The 19,562-nt window shown below is 47.0% G+C and overlaps 1 protein-coding gene across 1 annotated transcript; it reads right to left on the minus strand.

Annotated features, from left to right (window-relative positions):
• Positions 1-821: 821 nt before the first annotated feature.
• On the minus strand, positions 822-1,724 carry LOC137504653 (taste receptor type 2 member 4-like). The gene has a single exon (XM_068233236.1). The coding sequence runs from the start codon at positions 1,722-1,724 to the stop codon at positions 822-824; it is 903 nt and encodes a 300-aa protein (XP_068089337.1).
• Positions 1,725-19,562: the final 17,838 nt, after the last annotated feature.

Consider the following 19,562-nt stretch of genomic DNA (forward strand, 5'->3'; position numbering starts at 1 on the left):
ACAGCGCCCAGCCCCCAACCTCTCTACCCCTCCCCAAGTGCTGTGTACTGTAGTGATGCTGGAGGAGTCTGCAGAGCCAGTTCTGCTCCTTCAGAGATGGGCAGAGTGAGTGTAATAAGCCGAGGCGGGGAGAACAATTGTCTGCCGGGTTTCTGCATGCGTTTTCTGCATACCATGTGTGTCTGTATATGTGAAAACATGCACGTTTTATCACAAAAGCTAATGTAATCTCGAAAGAGGCGTTCTGCTTGCTATAACTGAATTGCTGTTGTTTATCCCCTGCTTATTGACTGAAGAAGTGGCCTGTGCCCGCGAAACGCATTGCATCTTTGGGGTATTTTCAATATATCTATATATTTACAGTCCTTGGTGTCTGCTTTAACGGAGGCGAGTCCACCACTTCCTCCCAACAATTTTGTAAAAATGTTATGTACTTTTATCCTTCTGGCGCTTCTGTTCATCTAACAATATATTTGAGTCCACCCCAGGTGGAGGAGTGATCTACCCCCTTTCTTCCTATCTACAGAGCGACTTCTTAATCCTTGGTGAGGACAGGTCTAATCTCCTCACCTGCCTAATGAATGGTTACCTAGGTGGTAACCCGTTTTTGTGAGTATTACCATCTCACTGTTTCATTTATCCAATCAATTTTGACATACTACACCATATTGGGCTCTCGATTTCTCTTCAACGTTACTGCCTGAACATTGAGCAAGAGCAAAAAATAAGTTTAAGATTTTTGTATTGAGGATCTTCTGCTGGGGTATTCCGGGCATTTTTGTAGAAACGTGGGATGTTCTGGATCTAGAGCCAAAATTGTTTTAGATACATCTGATAAGACCGTGGCACATTCCACTGAAGGCCTGATTCAGCTTAACATTGCTGTAGATCATGTATGCTGAGTGCAGGATAAAAGAACCACACTCTAAAATAGTGCTAAGCAACTGCCAGGACCTATCAACACATTTCAACATAAAAAAGGAGTAAAGACTACAACCGAACATGATGAGTTGAATGAAGAGAAAAACACCCATATTTTTCACAACACCAACATGGTTCTCTATGTTTGGATTTCGAAAGCCCGTTCCACTGCATCTCATCAGTCTGGTGTGCCTCCAGAGAGAGTGAATTAGCAGGCAGATGGAACCACAAGATATGAAGAATGGGATACAAGAACCCAAAATAAAAAATATGAGCTGAACATTAATATACTTCTGCAATCCAGCATCGCTCAATGTGACATTTCTGTTAAAGACACTGACTTCATTTTGCCAAGAAGAGACAACAGAAGACCAGACACATGGAATGGTGAAGGCTACAGAGGTCAGTACAGAAGTAACAGTGAACCAGGAAACCAGTCTGGAGATCCTGGTCTTTATGAAGATAAAGACTTCATGGTTGTAGCTCGCAATCTTCACACAGTAAAATACACACAGGTCAGTGATGAACCAGACGTTGGTGAAGTATGATAAAAATGCTGCTGTTTCTAATGTAGCATACAAGATCAAATGCTTTGATATGTCCAAAAAATATGTGATGAAAATAACTGTAAGATAAAAGCTTCTGGAGATCCCCAGACAGAAGAGGATTTGGTCACAGCTGTCCAGAGATCTCACAGCCTTCCATTTCATGATCTGAACCGCTGCAATAAACACATTTACTGCGATTGCTAAAATGCACTCAACAAGCAACACAGGTTTTAGAATCTGGAGAGAGTGACCCATTATGGGAGATGGGATCTGCCTTATGAGTTGTAGAATGGTTATCAGGCTGTGTGTGATGATCAGGATATACTGGAGGGAACATACAGCTCCAGCTCACGTCTCTCATGTAAATTCAGCCGTCATGTTTTCTCTACATGTAAATCGCAAAACCAATGGAAAATGTGACAGAGAGGATAATATTTCATGTTCTCTGTTGCCGCTGTTAGGAAAAGAAGTCAAAAGCTCTCAACTCTTCCGCTATCCTCAAAAATAATGTCTTTTCACAATTTGCACAAATCTTTACTAATAGTATTAATCATAGCAATTTTGTATCTGATGTTTACAGTTATTTCCTCAAGTGTCTCTTGGGTTCTGAAAGAGGAACTGTAGTGAAAATAATGTAATGAATACCAGGTGCAAACCCAGAATTTTGAGGCTGGCTTCACAATATAAAATTTCGGCTCGTGTACCACACCGCCAAAAACAGGCCTTCTGGCATTATCGTGTTAGTATGAGATAATCACCGTCTGGCAGAGCCGGGACAAGGTCCTCCAGCACCCAAGGCTGAGACACCAAAGTGCGCCCCTCCATCCCTCCCACACCAGCCGTCACACACTGATTGCTATTAGACTAACAGGCCCCCTATGGGCCCACAACCTCCAAAACATCTTAATATCTAGTTATATGGCTTGCAGTCACTGCCATGTATCCCCTTTTCTTATTTCTTTCTGCTTCAAACACAATTAGAAATGACAGCTAAATGAATTCTGCGCCCCCTCCTACACTGCGCCCTGAGGCTGGAGCCTCTCCAGCCTATGCCTCGCCCCGGCCCTGCCGTCTGGCCACGATCCAAACAGAAAGTGACACTCGTTTGCGGTCACTTTATCTTTCGGGAATACGGAAGTACACGGAAGCGTACTTAAAGAAATATGATACCGCGCATGCGTGCTGCACCGCCACCAACTTTTTTGAAAACACTGCGTCGCTATAGATTTACATGACTTCTGGTCTGTTGCAGATCCTCTCAGGATCCGCATGGTAATGTAGGTATGCGCTCGCTTTACATAAGGCACTTCTGGCGCAACGTACCACAACACGGGGAGTGTGAACTCTACCATAGACTTTCATTAGGCAGCGGTGGGGTGTGGTAAATTTACCGCACCACCTCAGTGTAAAAGGGCCCTCAAGGTGGGCATTCCTAAATGGTCTCTCTTGCCCAAACAAAATATGCTGGCTGCACTGCAATGCACCACCTGTATGGATGTTCACAGTTCAGCGGATGCATTGCGGTATAACAGCATGTGGCATCATAATTCACTGCATGCAGTGTGTTATTGTAAAATGTGTGCATGTGTGCAATAGTGGAGGTTAAAGGAGCACTATCGATTAACACATTTTTTTAACCTGGGATTGAGAAAGTTCCTGAAGTGCTGGTAAATAATGATGTACATAATTTACTTACTTATGTCTTTTGTTTACTGTATCAAATTCCTTTCACTCTAAACGGATGACAGTCTGCTCAAATTTGACGGCAGAGTGAGCCATGAGGGGAGGGGGAATTCCCTCACAGTGCATCTGTTAACCCTGTGTGTGAGAGAGAAAGACCTATGTCATGTGTGTCTGACTGAAGTGTCTGAAAAGAGAAGATGAAATGTAACTTGTTATAAACATTTGTAAGTGTCTGTGACACCACAGCTTTTCATACTTTTTTTTTTTTTGCTTTCTGAGAAAAATACTCTGTAGTCTGATATACAAAAAAAAAAACAACTCTGGCTGTAAATCCTACACACAATGAAATAAAGCTTTTACCTCTGATATTTAACATGAAAAGTAGGAACATGTTTACACAGCTACTTAGAAATGATGTGTACATTGTCATTTTAGAACACTTGGTTTTTAAGTAGAAGGAAAAGCGGCAGTGCACATTTGGCTAAAACTTCACTTTTAATCCAGTTCCAATAAAATCAAATTACATGACATTATCCATCAGATATGGAGAGAGGTACAGGTAAAAGAGAGGTCTACAGCTGTTTCGCGCCTAGTATGACGTGGCGCATCATCAGCACAACCCCCCATGTAACAATGTCTCCTCAAATACTCTCTTACCTGTTGAGGTAGGCAGTCACCACCCATCACCGCTAGCCGGCCATCCGCCGTATGGAATGCACGCCAGGCGTGTGCAGGATACTATTTCCCCTGTTAGAGCGCACTTCTGGGTCGAGGAATAACATCACTTCCGGGTCGCGTCATATTACGCATGTCACACGGCCGTACGTCCGCAATAGACACCATTGTGCGCCCCACTGCCATCTAGTGGATAATATACAGAATACAAGAAATTTTGTCAAAGGGGAAATAGTAATGCCACCTCAACAGGCTAATCATTATAAAAAACCTGGCATCACAGTGGGTCGAAATATGGGGGGGATGGAGGAAATGAAATATAAATTTTTAAAACAACAATGCAGTTTACAATGTTTAAACATCACTCACCACCCCACAAAAATAGGAAGACACAGCAGAAGACAACTACAAGAGTTAAGAGACATGACATAGTCACAGTGGAAATTCTAAAAAATAGTAAAGATACCTATAAAAACTATAACATCTTATACATCAAAACTTTCTATAAATACTGAGAGATTATTTCTCTCGTTCATCCCCAAGGGTCCGGTTGCCTCAAAAAATTAGATCCGATGGCTTTCTCTCTGAAAAGGTTTCTCTGCCAATCCCCCCCCTTTGTTATCTCTTTTAACCTGTTCTATACCCAGGAATCTTAGCTTGGTTACATCCCCTCCATGTGCCAGACGCATATGCTCAATTACACGGGGGGAGCCTTACCCACTGTGGATAGACCTGCAATGGGCCTGGTATCGGTCCTTCAGCATATTTGTGGTTTCCCCCACATAAATATGCTGGCATGGACAAACCAAGGCATACAGTGGCTTGCAAAAGTATTCGGCCCCTTTGAAGTTTTCCACATTTTGTCACATTACTGCCACAAACATGAATCAATTTTATTGGAATTCCCTGTGAAAGACCAACACAAAGTGGTGTACACGTGAGAAGTGGAACGAAAATCATACCTGATTCCAACATTTTTTACAAATCAATAACTGCAAAGTGGGGTGTGCGTAATTATTCAGCCCCCTTTGGTCTGAGTGCAGTCAGTTGCCCATAGACATTGCCTGATGAGTGCTAATGACTAAATAGAGTGCACCTGTGTGTAATCTAATGTCAGTACAAATACAGCTGCTCTGTGATGGCCTCAGAGGTTGTCTAAATGAGAATATTGGGAGCAACAACACAATGAAGTCCAAAGAACACACCAGACAGGTCAGGGATCAAGTTATTGAGAAATTTAAAGCAGGCTTAGGCTACAAAAAGATTTCCAAAGCCTTGAACATCGCACAGAGCACTGTTCAAGCGATCATTCAGAAATGGAAGGAGTATGGCACAGCTGTAAACCTACCAAGACAAGGCCGTCCACCTAAACTCACAGGCCGAACAAGGAGAGCGCTGATCAGAAATGCAGTCAAGAGGCCCATGGTGACTCTGGACGAGCTGCAGAGATCTACAGCTCAGGTGGGGGAATCTGTCCATAGGACAACTATTAGTCGTGCACTGCACAAAGTTGGCTCTTATGGAAGAGTGACAAGAAGAAAGCCATTGTTAATAGAAAAGCATAAGAAGTCTCGTTTGCAGTTTGCCACAAGCCATGCGGGGGACACAGCAAACATGTGGAAGAAGGTGCTCTGGTCGGATGTGACCAAAATGGAACATTTTGGCCAAAATGCAAAACGCTATGGGTGGCAGAAAACTAACACTGCACATCACTCAGAACACACCATCCCCACTGTCATATATGGTGGTGGCAGCATCATGCTCTCTGGTTGCTTCTCTTCAGCAGGGACAGGGAAGCTGGTAAAAGTTGATGGGAAGATGGATGGAGCCAAATACAGGGCAACCTTGGAAGAAAACCTCTTGGAGTCTGCAAAAGACTTGAGACTGGGGCGGAGGTTCACCTTCCAGCAGGACAACGACCCTAAAGATAAAGCCAGGGCAACAATGGAATGGTTTAAAACAAAACATATCCATGTGTTAGAATGGCCCAGTCAAAGTCCAGATCTAAATCCAATTGAGAATCTGTGGCAAGATCTGAAAACTGCTGTTCACAAACGCTGTCCATCTAATCTTACTGAGCTGCAGCTGTTTTGCAAATAAGATTGGGCAAGGATTTCAGTCTCTAGATGTGCAAAGCTGGTAGAGAGACATACCCTAAAAGACAGGCAGCTGTAATTGCAGCAAAAGGTGGTTCTACAAAGTATTGACTCAAGGGGCTGAATAATTACGCACACTCCACTTTGCAGTTATTGATTTGTAAAAAATGTTTGGAATAATGTATGATTTTCATTCCAATTCTCACGTGTACACCACTTTGTATTGGTCTTTCACGTGGAATTTCAATAAAATTGATTCATGTTTGTGGCAGTAATGTGACAAAATGTGGAAAACTTCAAGGGGGCCGAATACTTTTGCAAGCCACTGTATAGTCTAAGTCCCTTAGTTTTGCAATTCACGAATTGCTTTATTTTGCAAGACTGGCCACAGTGCGTAAACTGGCTCCCCCTAACAATGAAATTACAGCAAGAGCATTGGTTGTATCTGAAATTGCCCACCGGACGGGAAGCACCAAGCCAAGATGATGAACCAGGATTGATGAATTCACTGTGGGAGAGTTTATCTTTCAAATTAGGAACCCTTCTATAGGACACACAGGGTGGCAGTACACTTTTATCCTGGAGAAGCCTATCCTGCTGGATGATTCTTAACATACCCTACAAATTTGGTGTTTTTAGCACGTACGGGGGCTTTGCTATTAACCGCTAAAGTAATTATGGGTTACAACTCATAATTACGGACACAACATGAAATTTCGACTCGTAATCAGATTCAATTCTATCCTTGATTATGGGTCGAATCGGAAGCACATGAAGTCAGATTCAAAACCACTCGAATTTGAAACTGGGTCCTTTTGAGCAACACTAGTCATTGCATCAATAATGGAGTGTGGATGTGGATCTAATCCATGTGGGTGTAAGCATCATGAGGTACAATACCTGACATTGCAGCCATGTAATATGAAAAGAAGAAAGTTTGGTCCGCTTCAAGGTCAATCCAACAGTTTATTTGGGACTTATCCCAGAACAGCCACAGAATCACTCAGCTAACATGTTTCGGACCTGCAGCGGTCCTTAATCATAGCATGGTTATGGCAAGATCATCACAGGTTTAAAAGGGCATGACAGGGGGAGTGGTTGGCCCAGAGCCACCTATGGAAGGGTGGAGCCGAGCAAAATACAACCTCCTTCCGCCCCTCATGTTACAAATACACAAATTATAAAATACAATATAAGAAACAACGAAATATAAAAGTATATAAAAGGTTTTAATTACCTAAGAGGAGAACACCACATAGAAGATTATTTTGCTGGAAGTACCCCAATACTGTAATAAAACATACATAATATGTATAAGTAATGGCATACAAGAAATTGATCCGAAGATAAAACAGGGAAGATGTAGTGGGGACATACATTAACAAAGATGATGTCCCCAAACATTAGAGGGGTGGATGATCAGCCCAAGAGGGGGGAGCAATTAACTGGTAATAAGTGCCAAGTCCCATCTCGCATTTAGGCCCCATGGGGCTCTTGTTTCCATGCGAAAAATCCAGAATGCCTCTCGCTTCTTAATTAGGGCTTGTAAGTCCCCTCCTCTCTTGGGCAAAAATACCCTCTCTATGCCTTGAAAGGAGAAAGAGGACATATCCCCCCCATGAACACTTCTAAAATGTTTGGCTACATTGGATATGTGTGTGGTGTACCATCCTGCCCCCAAAAAGTGCTCTGCGATCCTAGCCCTAAGGGGTCTGGTGGTGCAACCTACGTACTGCAATGAGCATGCCGTACACGTCACCAGATAGATCACGTTTTTTGTCCCACAATTGATAAAATGTTTCATAGTAAAACAGGTCCCAGAGGTAAGTGATCGAATGGTGCGGGTCTGGCCATGTACAGAGCAATAGCGACAAGTGGCAACAGCACATCTGTATGAGCCTTTCAAAGATAACCAGGTGGAAGTCTGTGGAACGGAGGTAAAGAGACTTAGATTCCCTGATGGCAGATGGTTCTGGGATGGTCTCCATGTCGGATGTACAGCTTCCTGGGATTAAAAACCCAGATTTTTATCCTCTCACAGCTAGGAGCTCCCCAGTTGAGATCTTTCAGGATTTGGTTGAAAAAGAACTTGTTAATATAGCCAGCGCACATCGAGGAGGACAGCGGAATAATCTGACCAAAATTGAACAGATAGCCCTCAAGAATCTGCAGGCCAACGATAAAATCGTTATACGCAACGCAGACAAGGGGGGGGGGGGCAATTGTCATTTTAAATAAGTCAGATTATCAAGCTGAGGCTTTGAGACAGCTCCATGATGAGACAACATATATGTGCCTTTCAGCTGACCCCACCCCTGTTTTTCAGGCTCAGCTTTTTGGTCTCTTGAGTTATGGTGAAAGTTTGGGAGTATTGAATCACAAACTTGTTGAATACCTGGGAATTAAGCATCCCATTGTTCCCATCTTTCACCATCTCCCTAAGATCCATAAGCAGGGCGCTCCCCCAGAGGGGAGGCCGATAGTTGCGGGAATTGGCTCCCTGGGGGAGCGTCTAAGCGATTGGGTCGATTCCGTCTTACAGCCCCTTGTCAAGAGGTTACCGGGATACATTAAGGATACGAAACATCTTTTGTCAAGTTTAGATGGGGTAGAGTGGGAGGTGAATTATAGCTGGATTGCTATTGACGTAAAGTCTTTATATTCCTGCATCCCCCATCATTTGGCTCTTACAGCTCTCCAATTTCATCTGGAGAAGTACTCAACCTATACCTCTGACTTATGGATTTTCATATGTGCTGCAGTCGAATACCTCCTGACCCGCAGCTACTTCATGTTTGACGGCACCTTTTACCTCCAGAGGTGTGGAGCCTCCATGGGTGCTAAATTCTCCCCATCCTTGGCGAATTTATTTATGGGATGGTGGGAGGAGTTCCACATCTTTGGGGGTGATGGCCGTCTTCTTGGGTGTGTTGCGTGGTACGGGAGGTATATCGATGATTTGTTGGTCATTTGGAAGGGGGGGCAGGAGGAGGTCCAGGAATTTGTCACCTCTCTTAATGACAATGCCTGCAATCTCAGGTTCACGTACACGTGGCGGGACAAAAGTGTTGATTATTTGGATGTCACCCTGGTGGGAGACATAGTTTCTAAATCCATCAGGACACGTACATATAGAAAATCCTGCGCAGGTAACTCGACCCTGAGGGCAGGCAGTTGTCACCCTGAGCACACGATCCGGGCCATTCCGGTGGGCGAATTTATTCGGGCCCGCCGGAATTGTTCGGATCCAGGGACTCTGGAGATGGAATTTGCGGAGGTTGGGAGGCGCCTATTGGAAAGAGGTTACCCACATTGGATAATAGAGAGAGGCAAGAAACGAGCCCTCTCTATTCCTCGCTCCAAACTGGTACGGGACAATACGTCTGTGCGTACCTCTGGGGGAGGCCCCTTTTTTGTCACTACCTACAGTTCGGAATACACTAGGATTGTCCAGACTATAAAGAAGTATCTCCCGGTTTTAGAGGGAGATGATGCCTTGCGGCCTTTCCTTCAAAATGGCGTCAAATTTGCCAGTCGTCGGGCCCCGACTTTAGGTAGTCTCCTGTCACCCAGTCTCTTTACCTCCGTTCCACAGACTTCCACCTGGTTATCTTTGAAAGGCTCATACAGATGTGCTGTTGCCACTTGTCGCTATTGCTCTGTACATGGCCAGACCCGCACCATTCGATCACTTACCTCTGGGACCTGTTTTACTATGAAACATTTTATCAATTGTGGGACAAAAAACGTGATCTATCTGGTGACGTGTACGGCATGCTCATTGCAGTACGTAGGTTGCACCACCAGACCCCTTAGGGCTAGGATCGCAGAGCACTTTTTGGGGGCAGGATGGTCCACCACACACATATCCAATGTAGCCAAACATTTTAGAAGTGTTCATGGGGGGGATATGTCCTCTTTCTCCTTGCAAGGCATAGAGAGGGTATTTTTGCCCAAGAGAGGAGGGGACTTACAAGCCCTAATTAAGAAGCGAGAGGCATTCTGGATTTTTCGCATGGAAACAAGAGCCCCATGGGGCCTAAATGCGAGATGGGACTTGGCACTTATTACCAGTTAATTGCTCCCCCCTCTTGGGCTGATCATCCACCCCTCTAATGTTTGGGGACATCATCTTTGTTAATGTATGTCCCCACTACATCTTCCCTGTTTTATCTTCGGATCAATTTCTTGTATGCCATTACTTATACATATTATGTATGTTTTATTACAGTATTGGGGTACTTCCAGCAAAATAATCTTCTATGTGGTGTTCTCCTCTTAGGTAATTAAAACCTTTTATATACTTTTATATTTCGTTGTTTCTTATATTGTATTTTATAATTTGTGTATTTGTAACATGAGGGGCGAAAGGAGGTTGTATTTTGCTCGGCTCCACCCTTCCATAGGTGGCTCTGGGCCAACCACTCCCCCTGTCATGCCCTTTTAAACCTGTGATGATCTTGCCATAACCATGCTATGATTAAGGACCGCTGCAGGTCCGAAACATGTTAGCTGAGTGATTCTGTGGCTGTTCTGGGATAAGTCCCAAATAAACTGTTGGATTGACCTTGAAGCGGACCAAACTTTCTTCTTTTCACTTTGACCCGTGGGCTGGTTGCCCAGGTCCAGCTCGGTTCCCACTACAAGTGCAGCGGTATATCCACCTTTCTATTGAGCCATGTAATATGGTTACAGTCCCCTGCTGACCCTTTTGTAATTAATATATCTGGGAGGGCTGGAGTGTGCAGCCTGGATAGCAGTCCCAGCCAGGGGTGATATGTTCTTTACTGAAGTTTCCTACAAAGTTTGACTTTGACTGTGGTAGGGATTAGAGAGTGAGCTCCTTTGAGGACAGTCAGTGGCATGGCTATGTACTCTGATAAGTGCTGTAGAAGATGCTAGTGCTATATAAATACATAACAATAATATGGTAGGACATTACACTGGGACTGTGGTAGGATTAGATTGTGAGCTCCTCTGAGGACAGTCAGTGACATGACTACATACACTGTAAAATGCTGCAGAAGATGCTAGTGCTATATAAATACATTATAATAATATGGTAGGACATTAGACTATGACTATGGTAAGATTAGATTGTGAGCTCCTCTGAGGGCAGTCAGCGACTTGGCTATGTACTCTGTAAAGTGCTGCAGAAGCTGCTAGTGCTATATAAATACAAAATTATAATATGGTAGGACATCAGACTATAACTATGGCAGGATTAGATTGTGAGCTCTTCTGAGGACAGTCAGTGACATGGCTATGTACTCTGTAAAGTGCTGCAGAAGATGTCAATGCTACAAAAATACATCATAATAATAATAATAATAATATGGTAGGACATAACACTAGAACTATGAAAGGGATTAGATTGTGAGGTCTTTTGAAAACAGTCAGTGGCTGTCGTTTCTTTGACCTACTAGAAAAAGCGCTTCGGTATTCTTCATGGAGCCTTTGAAAGTACTTGTGTTTCCAAAATCTCCTGAAGACTAGTGCATTTATACTGCACACGTTGGAGCCCAGACTCATGTGTAGTACCGATGTGCTCATCTTGGGAAGTGACACTCAGGGACATGAGTTACTCCAAAGGCTCCCCAAAGTGCTTGTAGATTGAGTAAGTTTAAAAGAGAACGGCACAGGAACAATGAGCAGCAGGGAGGAATGGGAACAAGGCACTATTGTATAGTGATGCTCGGATACCCCTTTTTATAATTCGAGTTTGGTCGAATTCGAATAGTAAATTATTCGAATTCGGTCCAATATTCGAGTCGAATATTTTTTACTATTCGATTCGACCTCGGACTTCGACCTCACTATTCGAGTCGGTATTCGAGCTCATTATTCGAGCTGACTATTCGAATTGGCCTTAAATAGCTTCCAACACTTGTTTTGAGGGTAAATGATGCAAGAAACATCTTTTTTTCCAAGTAACAACAGCAAGTGATTATGTGGGGATGTTCCTTTAAAAAAAAAAAGGTGGAAAGAGAAGTTGTGTCCAAAATGTTGTTCAGTACTGTATATACTTCTTCTTCTTCTATATCTCCTTCTCCTTCTCCTTCTCCTTCTCCTTCTCCTTCTCCTTCTTCTTCTCCTTCTCCTTCTTCTTCTCCTTCTCCTTCTTCTTCTTCTTCTTCTTCTTCTTCTTCTTCTTCTTCTTCTTCTTCTTCTTCTTCTCCTTCTCCTTCTTCTTCTCCTTCTTCTTCTTCTTCTCCTTCTTCTTCTTCTTCTCCTTCTTCATCTTCTCCTTCTTCTTCTTCTTCTTCTTCTTCTTCTTCTTCTCCTTCTTCTTCTTCTTCTTCTCCTTCTTCTTCTTCTTCTCCTTCTTCTTCTTCTTCTTCTTCTCCTTCTTCTTCTTCTCCTTCTTCATCTTCTCCTTCTTCATCTTCTTCTTCTTCATCTTCTTCTTCTTCATCTTCTTCATCTTCTTCTCCTTCTTCTTCTTCTCCTTCTTCTTCTTCTTCTTCTTCTTCTTCTTCTTCTTCTTCTTCTTCTTCTTCTTCTTCTTCTTCTTCTTCTTCTTCTTCTTCTTCTTCTTCTCCTTCTTTTTCTATATCGTCTTCTTCTTCTTCACTTATTTCTCTTTTATATTTTTTTTTAAAGAAATGCAGCTATTTTTGAGCGTAATAAATAGCTGGTTGCGCACGCATGTTGGAAGCGCCATTGTATGTGCTCCCTGGCAGTGGAAACACACAGACAGCAGGAGGTAAATTCAGCAGCAGGAGGAGGAGGATGATTGTGTGGCAGCAGGCAGTCAATGAGGCAGGCAGCGTGACATAACAGCCCTGGTACCTAGCGGTGATACCAGGGCTGTAAATAAACACAGCAGGAGGTCCCAGACAGTGGTCGTGCAGCCCACATCGTGTCCAATACACAACTGGGACAACACAGTTTTCAACCCAGGCACCTCAGAAAAATGAAACCTTTTTTTTTATGGTTTATTTGTTTTGTTTTTACAACAAATTACACAGACAGATATAGCTATTGTTTGACGTAATAGCTGGTGGCAGAGTGGCAGCAGAAGGTAAATCTGTGTACCCTGGCAGTGGGAAACACAGACAGACAGCAGCAGCAGCAGGAGGAATGGAGGAGTAATGTGAGCAACTATTGTTTGACGTAATAGCTGGTGGCAGAGTGGCAGCAGAAGGAAATTCTGTGTACCCTGGCAGTGGGAAACACAGACAGACAGCAGCAGCAGCAGGAGGAATGGAGGAGTAGTGTGAGTGTGGCAGCAGGCCAGGCAGGCAGCGTGACATAATAGCCCTGGTACCTAGCGGTGATACCAGGGCTGTAAATAAACATAGCAGGAGGTCCCAGACAGCGGTCGTGCAGCCCACATCGTGTCCAATACACAACTGGGACAACACAGTTTTCAACCCGGGCACCTCAGAAAAATTAAACTTTTTTTTTTTTTTTTTGGTTTATTTGTTTTGTTTTTCCAACAAATTACACAGACAGATATAGCTATTGTTTGACGTAATAGCTGGTGGCATAGTGGCAGCAGAAGGTAATTCTGTGTACCCTGGCAGTGGGAAACACAGACAGACAGCAGCAGCAGCAGCAGGAGGAATGGAGGAGTAATGTGAGCAACTATTGTTTGACGTAATAGCTGGTGGCAGAGTGGCAGCAGAAGGTAATTCTGTGTACCCTGGCAGTGGGAAACACAGACAGACAGCAGCAGCAGCAGCAGGAGGAATGGAGGAGTAGTGTGAGCAACTATTGTTTGACGTAATAGCTGGTGGCAGAGTGGCAGCAGAAGGTAATTCTGTGTACCCTGGCAGTGGGAAACACAGACAGACAGCAGCAGCAGCAGCAGGAGGAATGGAGGAGTAGTGTGAGTACGGCAGCAGGCCAGGCAGGCAGCGTGACATAATAGACCTGGTACCTAGCGGTGATACCAGGGCTGTAAATAAACATAGCAGGAGGTCCCAGACAGCGGTCGTGCAGCCCACATCGTGTCCAATACACAACTGGGACAACACAGTTTTCAACCCGGGCACCTCAGAAAAATTAAACCATTTTTTTTTTGGTTTATTTGTTTTTACAACAAATTACACAGACAGATATAGCTATTGTTTGACGTAATAGCTGGTGGCAGAGTGGCAGCAGAAGGTAATTCTGTGTACCCTGGCAGTGGGAAACACAGACAGACAGCAGCAGCAGGAGGAATGGAGGAGTAGTGTGAGTGTGGCAGCAGGCCAGGCAGGCAGCGTGACATAATAGCCCTGGTACCTAGTGGTGATACCAGGGCTGTAAATAAACACAGCAGGAGGTCCCAGACAGCGGTCGTGCAGCCCACATCGTGTCCAATACACAACTGGGACAACACAGTTTTCAACCCGGGCACCTCAGAAAAATTAAACTTTTTTTTTTTTTATGGTTTATTTGTTTTGTTTTTACAACAAATTACACAGACAGATATAGCTATTGTTTGACGTAATAGCTTGTGGCAGAGTGGCAGCAGAAGGTAATTCTGTGTACCCTGGCAGTGGGAAACACAGACAGACAGCAGCAGCAGCAGGAGGAATGTGGGAGTAATGTGAGCAACTATTGTTTGACGTAATAGCTGGTGGCAGAGTGGCAGCAGAAGGTAATTCTGTGTACCCTGGCAGTGGGAAACACAGACAGACAGCAGCAGCAGCAGCAGCAGTAGTGTGAGTGTGGCAGCAGGCCAGGCAGGCAGCGTGACATAATAGCCCTGGCACCTAGCGGTGATACCAGGGCTGTAAATAAAAACAGCACGAGGTCCCAGACAGCGGTCATGCAGCCCACATCGTGTCCAATACACAACTGGGACAACACAGTTTTCAACCCGGGCACCTCAGAAAAATTAAACCTTTTTTTTTTTTGGTTTATTTGTTTTGTTTTTTATAGAAAATTACACAGACAGATATAGCTATTGTTTGACGTAATAGCTGGTGGCAGAGTGGCAGCAGAAGGTAAATCTGTGTACCCTGGCAGTGGGAAACACAGACAGACAGCAGAAGGGCAGTACACAGCAGCCCACTGTAGGTGTAAAATGTGTGGCTGCAGGCGACGTAATAGTCAAAGTGAACCAGGTTGGCTTAGTGAGCAGGAGCCAGGAGGTGGTAAAGGGTGGTAAGGCACATTAACGATGGTTCTTCAGTTCATGTCCCCCTCTCGCCGACAACAGGGGCCAGGAACTCGCCTTCCACCCACGCCTGGTTCATCTTGAGAAACGTCAGTCTGTCCACAGACTTGTGAGACAGACGTGAGCGTTTCTCGGTGACCACGCCACCAGCTGCACTGAAGCAGCGCTCGGACAGCACGCTGGAAGGGGGACAGGACAGCACTTCCAGGGCGTACTGCGCCAGCTTGCTCCAGATCTCCAGGCGCTTGACCCAATACTCCATGGGATATACAGGGGCATCGCTGTCAAGCCCGCTGTAGGACCCCATGTAGTCAGCCACCATTCGGGTCAGGCGCTGGCTGTGACCGGAGGAGGATGCTGCTGCATGCACCTCCTATCTAGTCACTGCTGCCGGAGCCTCTACAGTCCTGTAGAGCTCGTTGCTGAGAGACAGCAGGTCTGTGAGGCGCTTGCTGCTGGATGCAGGCACCTGCTGCTGCCTCTGTGCTGGCTGGACAGTGGGGGTGGAAGGCTGGGGAAAGGCTTCCTCCAAGCGCTCAACAAGGGCCTGCTGCAAGCTCCTTATTTGTTGCGCTGGGTCTCCTCCTGCAGGCGGCAGGAACTGGCTCAACTTCCCCTTGAGGCGTGGGTCCAACATCATGCTGATCCAGATGTCCTCCCTCTGCTTCATCTGGATCACCCTGGGGTCCTTGCGCAGGCACGTCAGCATGTGCGCTGCTATTGGGAAGAGGCGGGCCACGTGTGCTGGCACATCGGCGGCAGTGCTGTCCTCATCCTCCTCCTCTCCCTCCTCAGCCTCATCCTCTCTCCACCCCCGCACCAACTCAGCTGCACTGTGCTGATCCCCCTCATCAGCAGCAAGGTCAGGGACCTCCACCAAGTCCTCCTCCTCCTCCCCCTCTGAGGTGGACTGTGCAGCTGCATGACGCTCCTGCTGGTCCAAGGCTGCCGCTCCCTGTTCCAGAAAAGCATCGAGGGCCCTGTTCAGCAGACAAACCAGGGGCACCCACTCGCAGACCATAGCATGGTCCCTGCTCACCATGTTAGTGGCCTGCAGAAAGGGAGCCAGCACTAAGCACACCTGCTGCATGTGCCTCCAGTCATCATCGGGGACGATGGACGGGATGTTGCTGGTCCTGTCCCTTCTCTGAGCGGCGGACACAGTGGCCAGGGCAAGGTACTGGTTGACAGAATGCTTCTGTTCAACCAGACGCTGCAACATCGCCAGGGTGGAGTTCCAGCGAGTCGGAACGTCAAGGATCAGCCGATGGCGTGGCAGCTCCAGCTCCTTTTGCACGTCTTCCAGGCTCGCACAGGCTGCAGCCGAGCGCCGGAAGTGACTCACAACGTTCCTTGCCGTTTCCAGCAGTTCGCCCATCCCCTGGTAGGTGCGCAAGAACTTCTGTACCACCAGGTTCAGCACGTGGGCAAGACAGGGGATGTGGGTCAGGTTTCCCCTGTCTATTGCGGCAACCAGATTGGCCCCATTGTCGGCCACCACCTCTCTGACTCTGAGGCCTCTGGGGGTCAGCCAAATCCTCTCCTGCTCCTGGAGTTTGGCCAACACATGGGTTGCCGTCAGTTTGGTCTTCCCAAGGCTGACCAAGTGCAGCAGCGCTTGGCAGTGGCGGGCCTTCACGCTGCTGCTGAGGCGGGGGGTTTGGCCAGGTGTGCCGGAGGATGGCAGAGGATCGGAGGAACCTGCTGCAGTTCCCCTGACCCTGCGGGGTGGCACCACCCACTGTGTTGCTGCTGCTGCTGTGCCCGCTGCTGCTCTCCCATCCTCACCCCCTTCCACCAAGCTGACCCAGTGGACAGTGAAGGACAGGTAGCGGCCTGTCCCGAAGCGGCTGCTCCAGGAGTCCATGGTGACGTGGACCCTTTCACCAACCGCGTGCTCCAGCCCTCGCATGACATTGGCCATCACAAAGCGGTGCAGTGCAGGAATGGCCTTGCGGGCGAAGAAGTGTCTGCTGGGGAGCTGCCAGTCTGGGGCTGCACAAGCAAGCAGCGCACGCATGTCGCTCCCCTCCTGCACGAGCGTGTACGGCAGGAGTTGGGAGCACATGGCCCGTGCCAGCAAACTGTTCAGCTGCCGCACGCGACGGCTGCTGGGAGGCAGAGCCCTAACCACCCCCTGGAAGGACTCGCTCAAAAGGCTCTGGCGTGGCCTTTTGCTGGCACGGGAATCAGCAGACACAGCAGAGGAGGCCACTGAGGACTGGCTGCCAGAACAGGCCTCAGTGTCGGCGGCAGGAGTTGCAGAGGGGGGAGGAGCAGTGCGTTTCCGCACTCCTGCTGGTGCTGCTGGAGGAGCAGGAGGGCGGGTGGCTGCTGTTGCTGCTGCTGCTGCTGAAGGCTGTGCAGTGATGGGTGTGGTGCCACTGCCAGCACCAGATGCCTTCAGCCTCTGGAACTCCTCATGCTGGTGGAAATGTTTCGCAGCAAGGTGGTTGATGAGCGAGCTGGTGCTGAACTTTAAGGGGTCTGCACCTCTGCTCAACTTCCGCTGACAGTGGTTGCAAGTGGCGTACTTGCTGTACACTGTGGGCATGGTGAAAAACCGCCAGATTGGTGACAAAAACAACCCCCTACGGCCTGGAGCCGCTGCTGCCTGTCTCCCTGTGGTGGTTGGGGCGGGGGCTTGGGTGCAGCTGGTGGTGATACTGGCAGATGCTGCTGCTGCTGCTGCTGAGCCTGAGACACCAGCAGGCTGTGGGACCTGCCTACTGCTGCCAATGCTTGCAATGATGCGCCTCCTTGCAAGGCCCACAAGCACATCCTCCTCCTCCTCCTCAGAGCTGCTGATGACGACATCCCCTGGAGCTGGTGGCACCCAGTCTTTGTCTGTCACCGTGTCATCATCATCCTCCCCCTCCTGAAACATGTCCTGCTGGGATGATGACCCCCCAAACTCCTCTCCTGATGCATGGATGGGCTGCTTGACTGTCGCCACAGTCTTGCTGTCCAATCCCTCCTCCCCCAAAGTGCCCATCAGCATCTCCTCCTCAAGATCGCCAACAACAGCAGACAATTTACTCATGATGCCTGGGGTCAAAAGACTGCTGAATGACAGGTCGGCGAGTGACGGTGAACTGGCCTCCTCCCCAGGCCCTGCTGGGCGGCTGCTGCGAACAGGGGTGGTGGTGGTGGTGGTGGTGAGGGTGGAGGCCTCGGATGCAGAGCTGATGGCGGGCTGCTCATCCTCCGTCATCAGTTGCACCACAGTGTCTGCATCCTTTTCCTCAATGGGACGTTTCCGACCCGGCTGGAGGAAAATCGGAGCAGGTGCTACACGCTGCTGCTGCTGTGTCTCTGCAGCGTGAGTTGCAGATGCTCCTGCTGGGCGGCACCCAAGGCGTCCACGGCCAGTGGCTATAGGAGGAATGTTAGCCACTGACGCTGCTGCTGCTGCGGAACTGGGCATGGTGGCGCGGCCGCGGCTTGCCACAATGCTGCTCCCTCTCCTCCTGATTCCCTTGCTGCCCTTCCCCTTGCCCAAACCGCGCTGGCTGCCACTTCCAGACATCTTAAATGTTTTGGGCGTAAACACAAAAGTTTTTTAAAAGGGCGGGTGAAAAGTGGGGTACTTTAATGGAGTGGGTTGGTGGGTGAAGTGACACTAATCACTAAGTGATTAGATCGCTAACTGATTAGTACAGTACAAATACAAAATACAATAATCGGTAATCAGTAAGTGTGAACAGTGAACAGTGAGTGTGTCCCCTAGTACACTAACTAGAAATTACAATAATCAGTAGTAATCACAAGGAAATAGAGTGTGTGTACACTACAGACAGTGAGTGCACGCACGCGCACACACGCGCAGGAGCTAGCCTATGAACAGTGACTGAGTGAGTGTCCCTAGTACAGTAAGTAAGTAGTAACAGTCAGGAAGTACAACTAGAAATTACAATAATCAGTAGTAATCACAAGGAAATAGAGTGTGTGTACACTACAGACAGTGAGTGCACGCACGCGCACACACGCGCAGGAGCTAGCCTATGAACAGTGACTGAGTGAGTGTCCCTAGTACAGTAAGTAAGTAGTAACAGTCAGGAAGTACAACTAGAAATTACAACTTAATCAGATTCAGTAATCAGTAGTAATCACAAGGAAATAGAGTGTGTGTACACTACAGACAGTGCACGCGCACACACACGCAGGAGCTAGCCTATGAACAGTGACTGAGTGAGTGTCCCTAGTACAGTAAGTAAGTAGTAACAGTCAGGAAGTACAACTAGAAATTACAATAATTAATAGTAATCACAAGTAATCACAAGGAAATAGAGTGTGTGTACACTACAGACAGTGAGTGCACGCACGCGCACACACGCGCAGGAGTTTTCGTGCTTCTTTGGTTAGTCAGGGTTGGTACGCTTTGTTGCTATTGCGCTTCTTATGTGGCACTGAATATAACCTGACAGCGCTGTTTCGATCTCTTTGTCAAAGGGTATAGGAACAGTCCCCACAGCACTACCTGGGGACTCTTCCTATACCCTTTGACAAAGAGATCGAAACAGCGCT

Source organism: Hyperolius riggenbachi, chromosome 4 (assembly GCF_040937935.1).
Source record: "Hyperolius riggenbachi isolate aHypRig1 chromosome 4, aHypRig1.pri, whole genome shotgun sequence".
NCBI classification, from domain to species: Eukaryota; Metazoa; Chordata; class Amphibia; order Anura; family Hyperoliidae; genus Hyperolius; species Hyperolius riggenbachi.

Excerpts from the sequence above, each read along its gene's own strand:
- LOC137504653 (XM_068233236.1), bottom strand. The coding sequence starts at position 1,724 with ATGGGTCACTCTCTCCAGATTCTAAAACCTGTGTTGCTTGTTGAGTGC.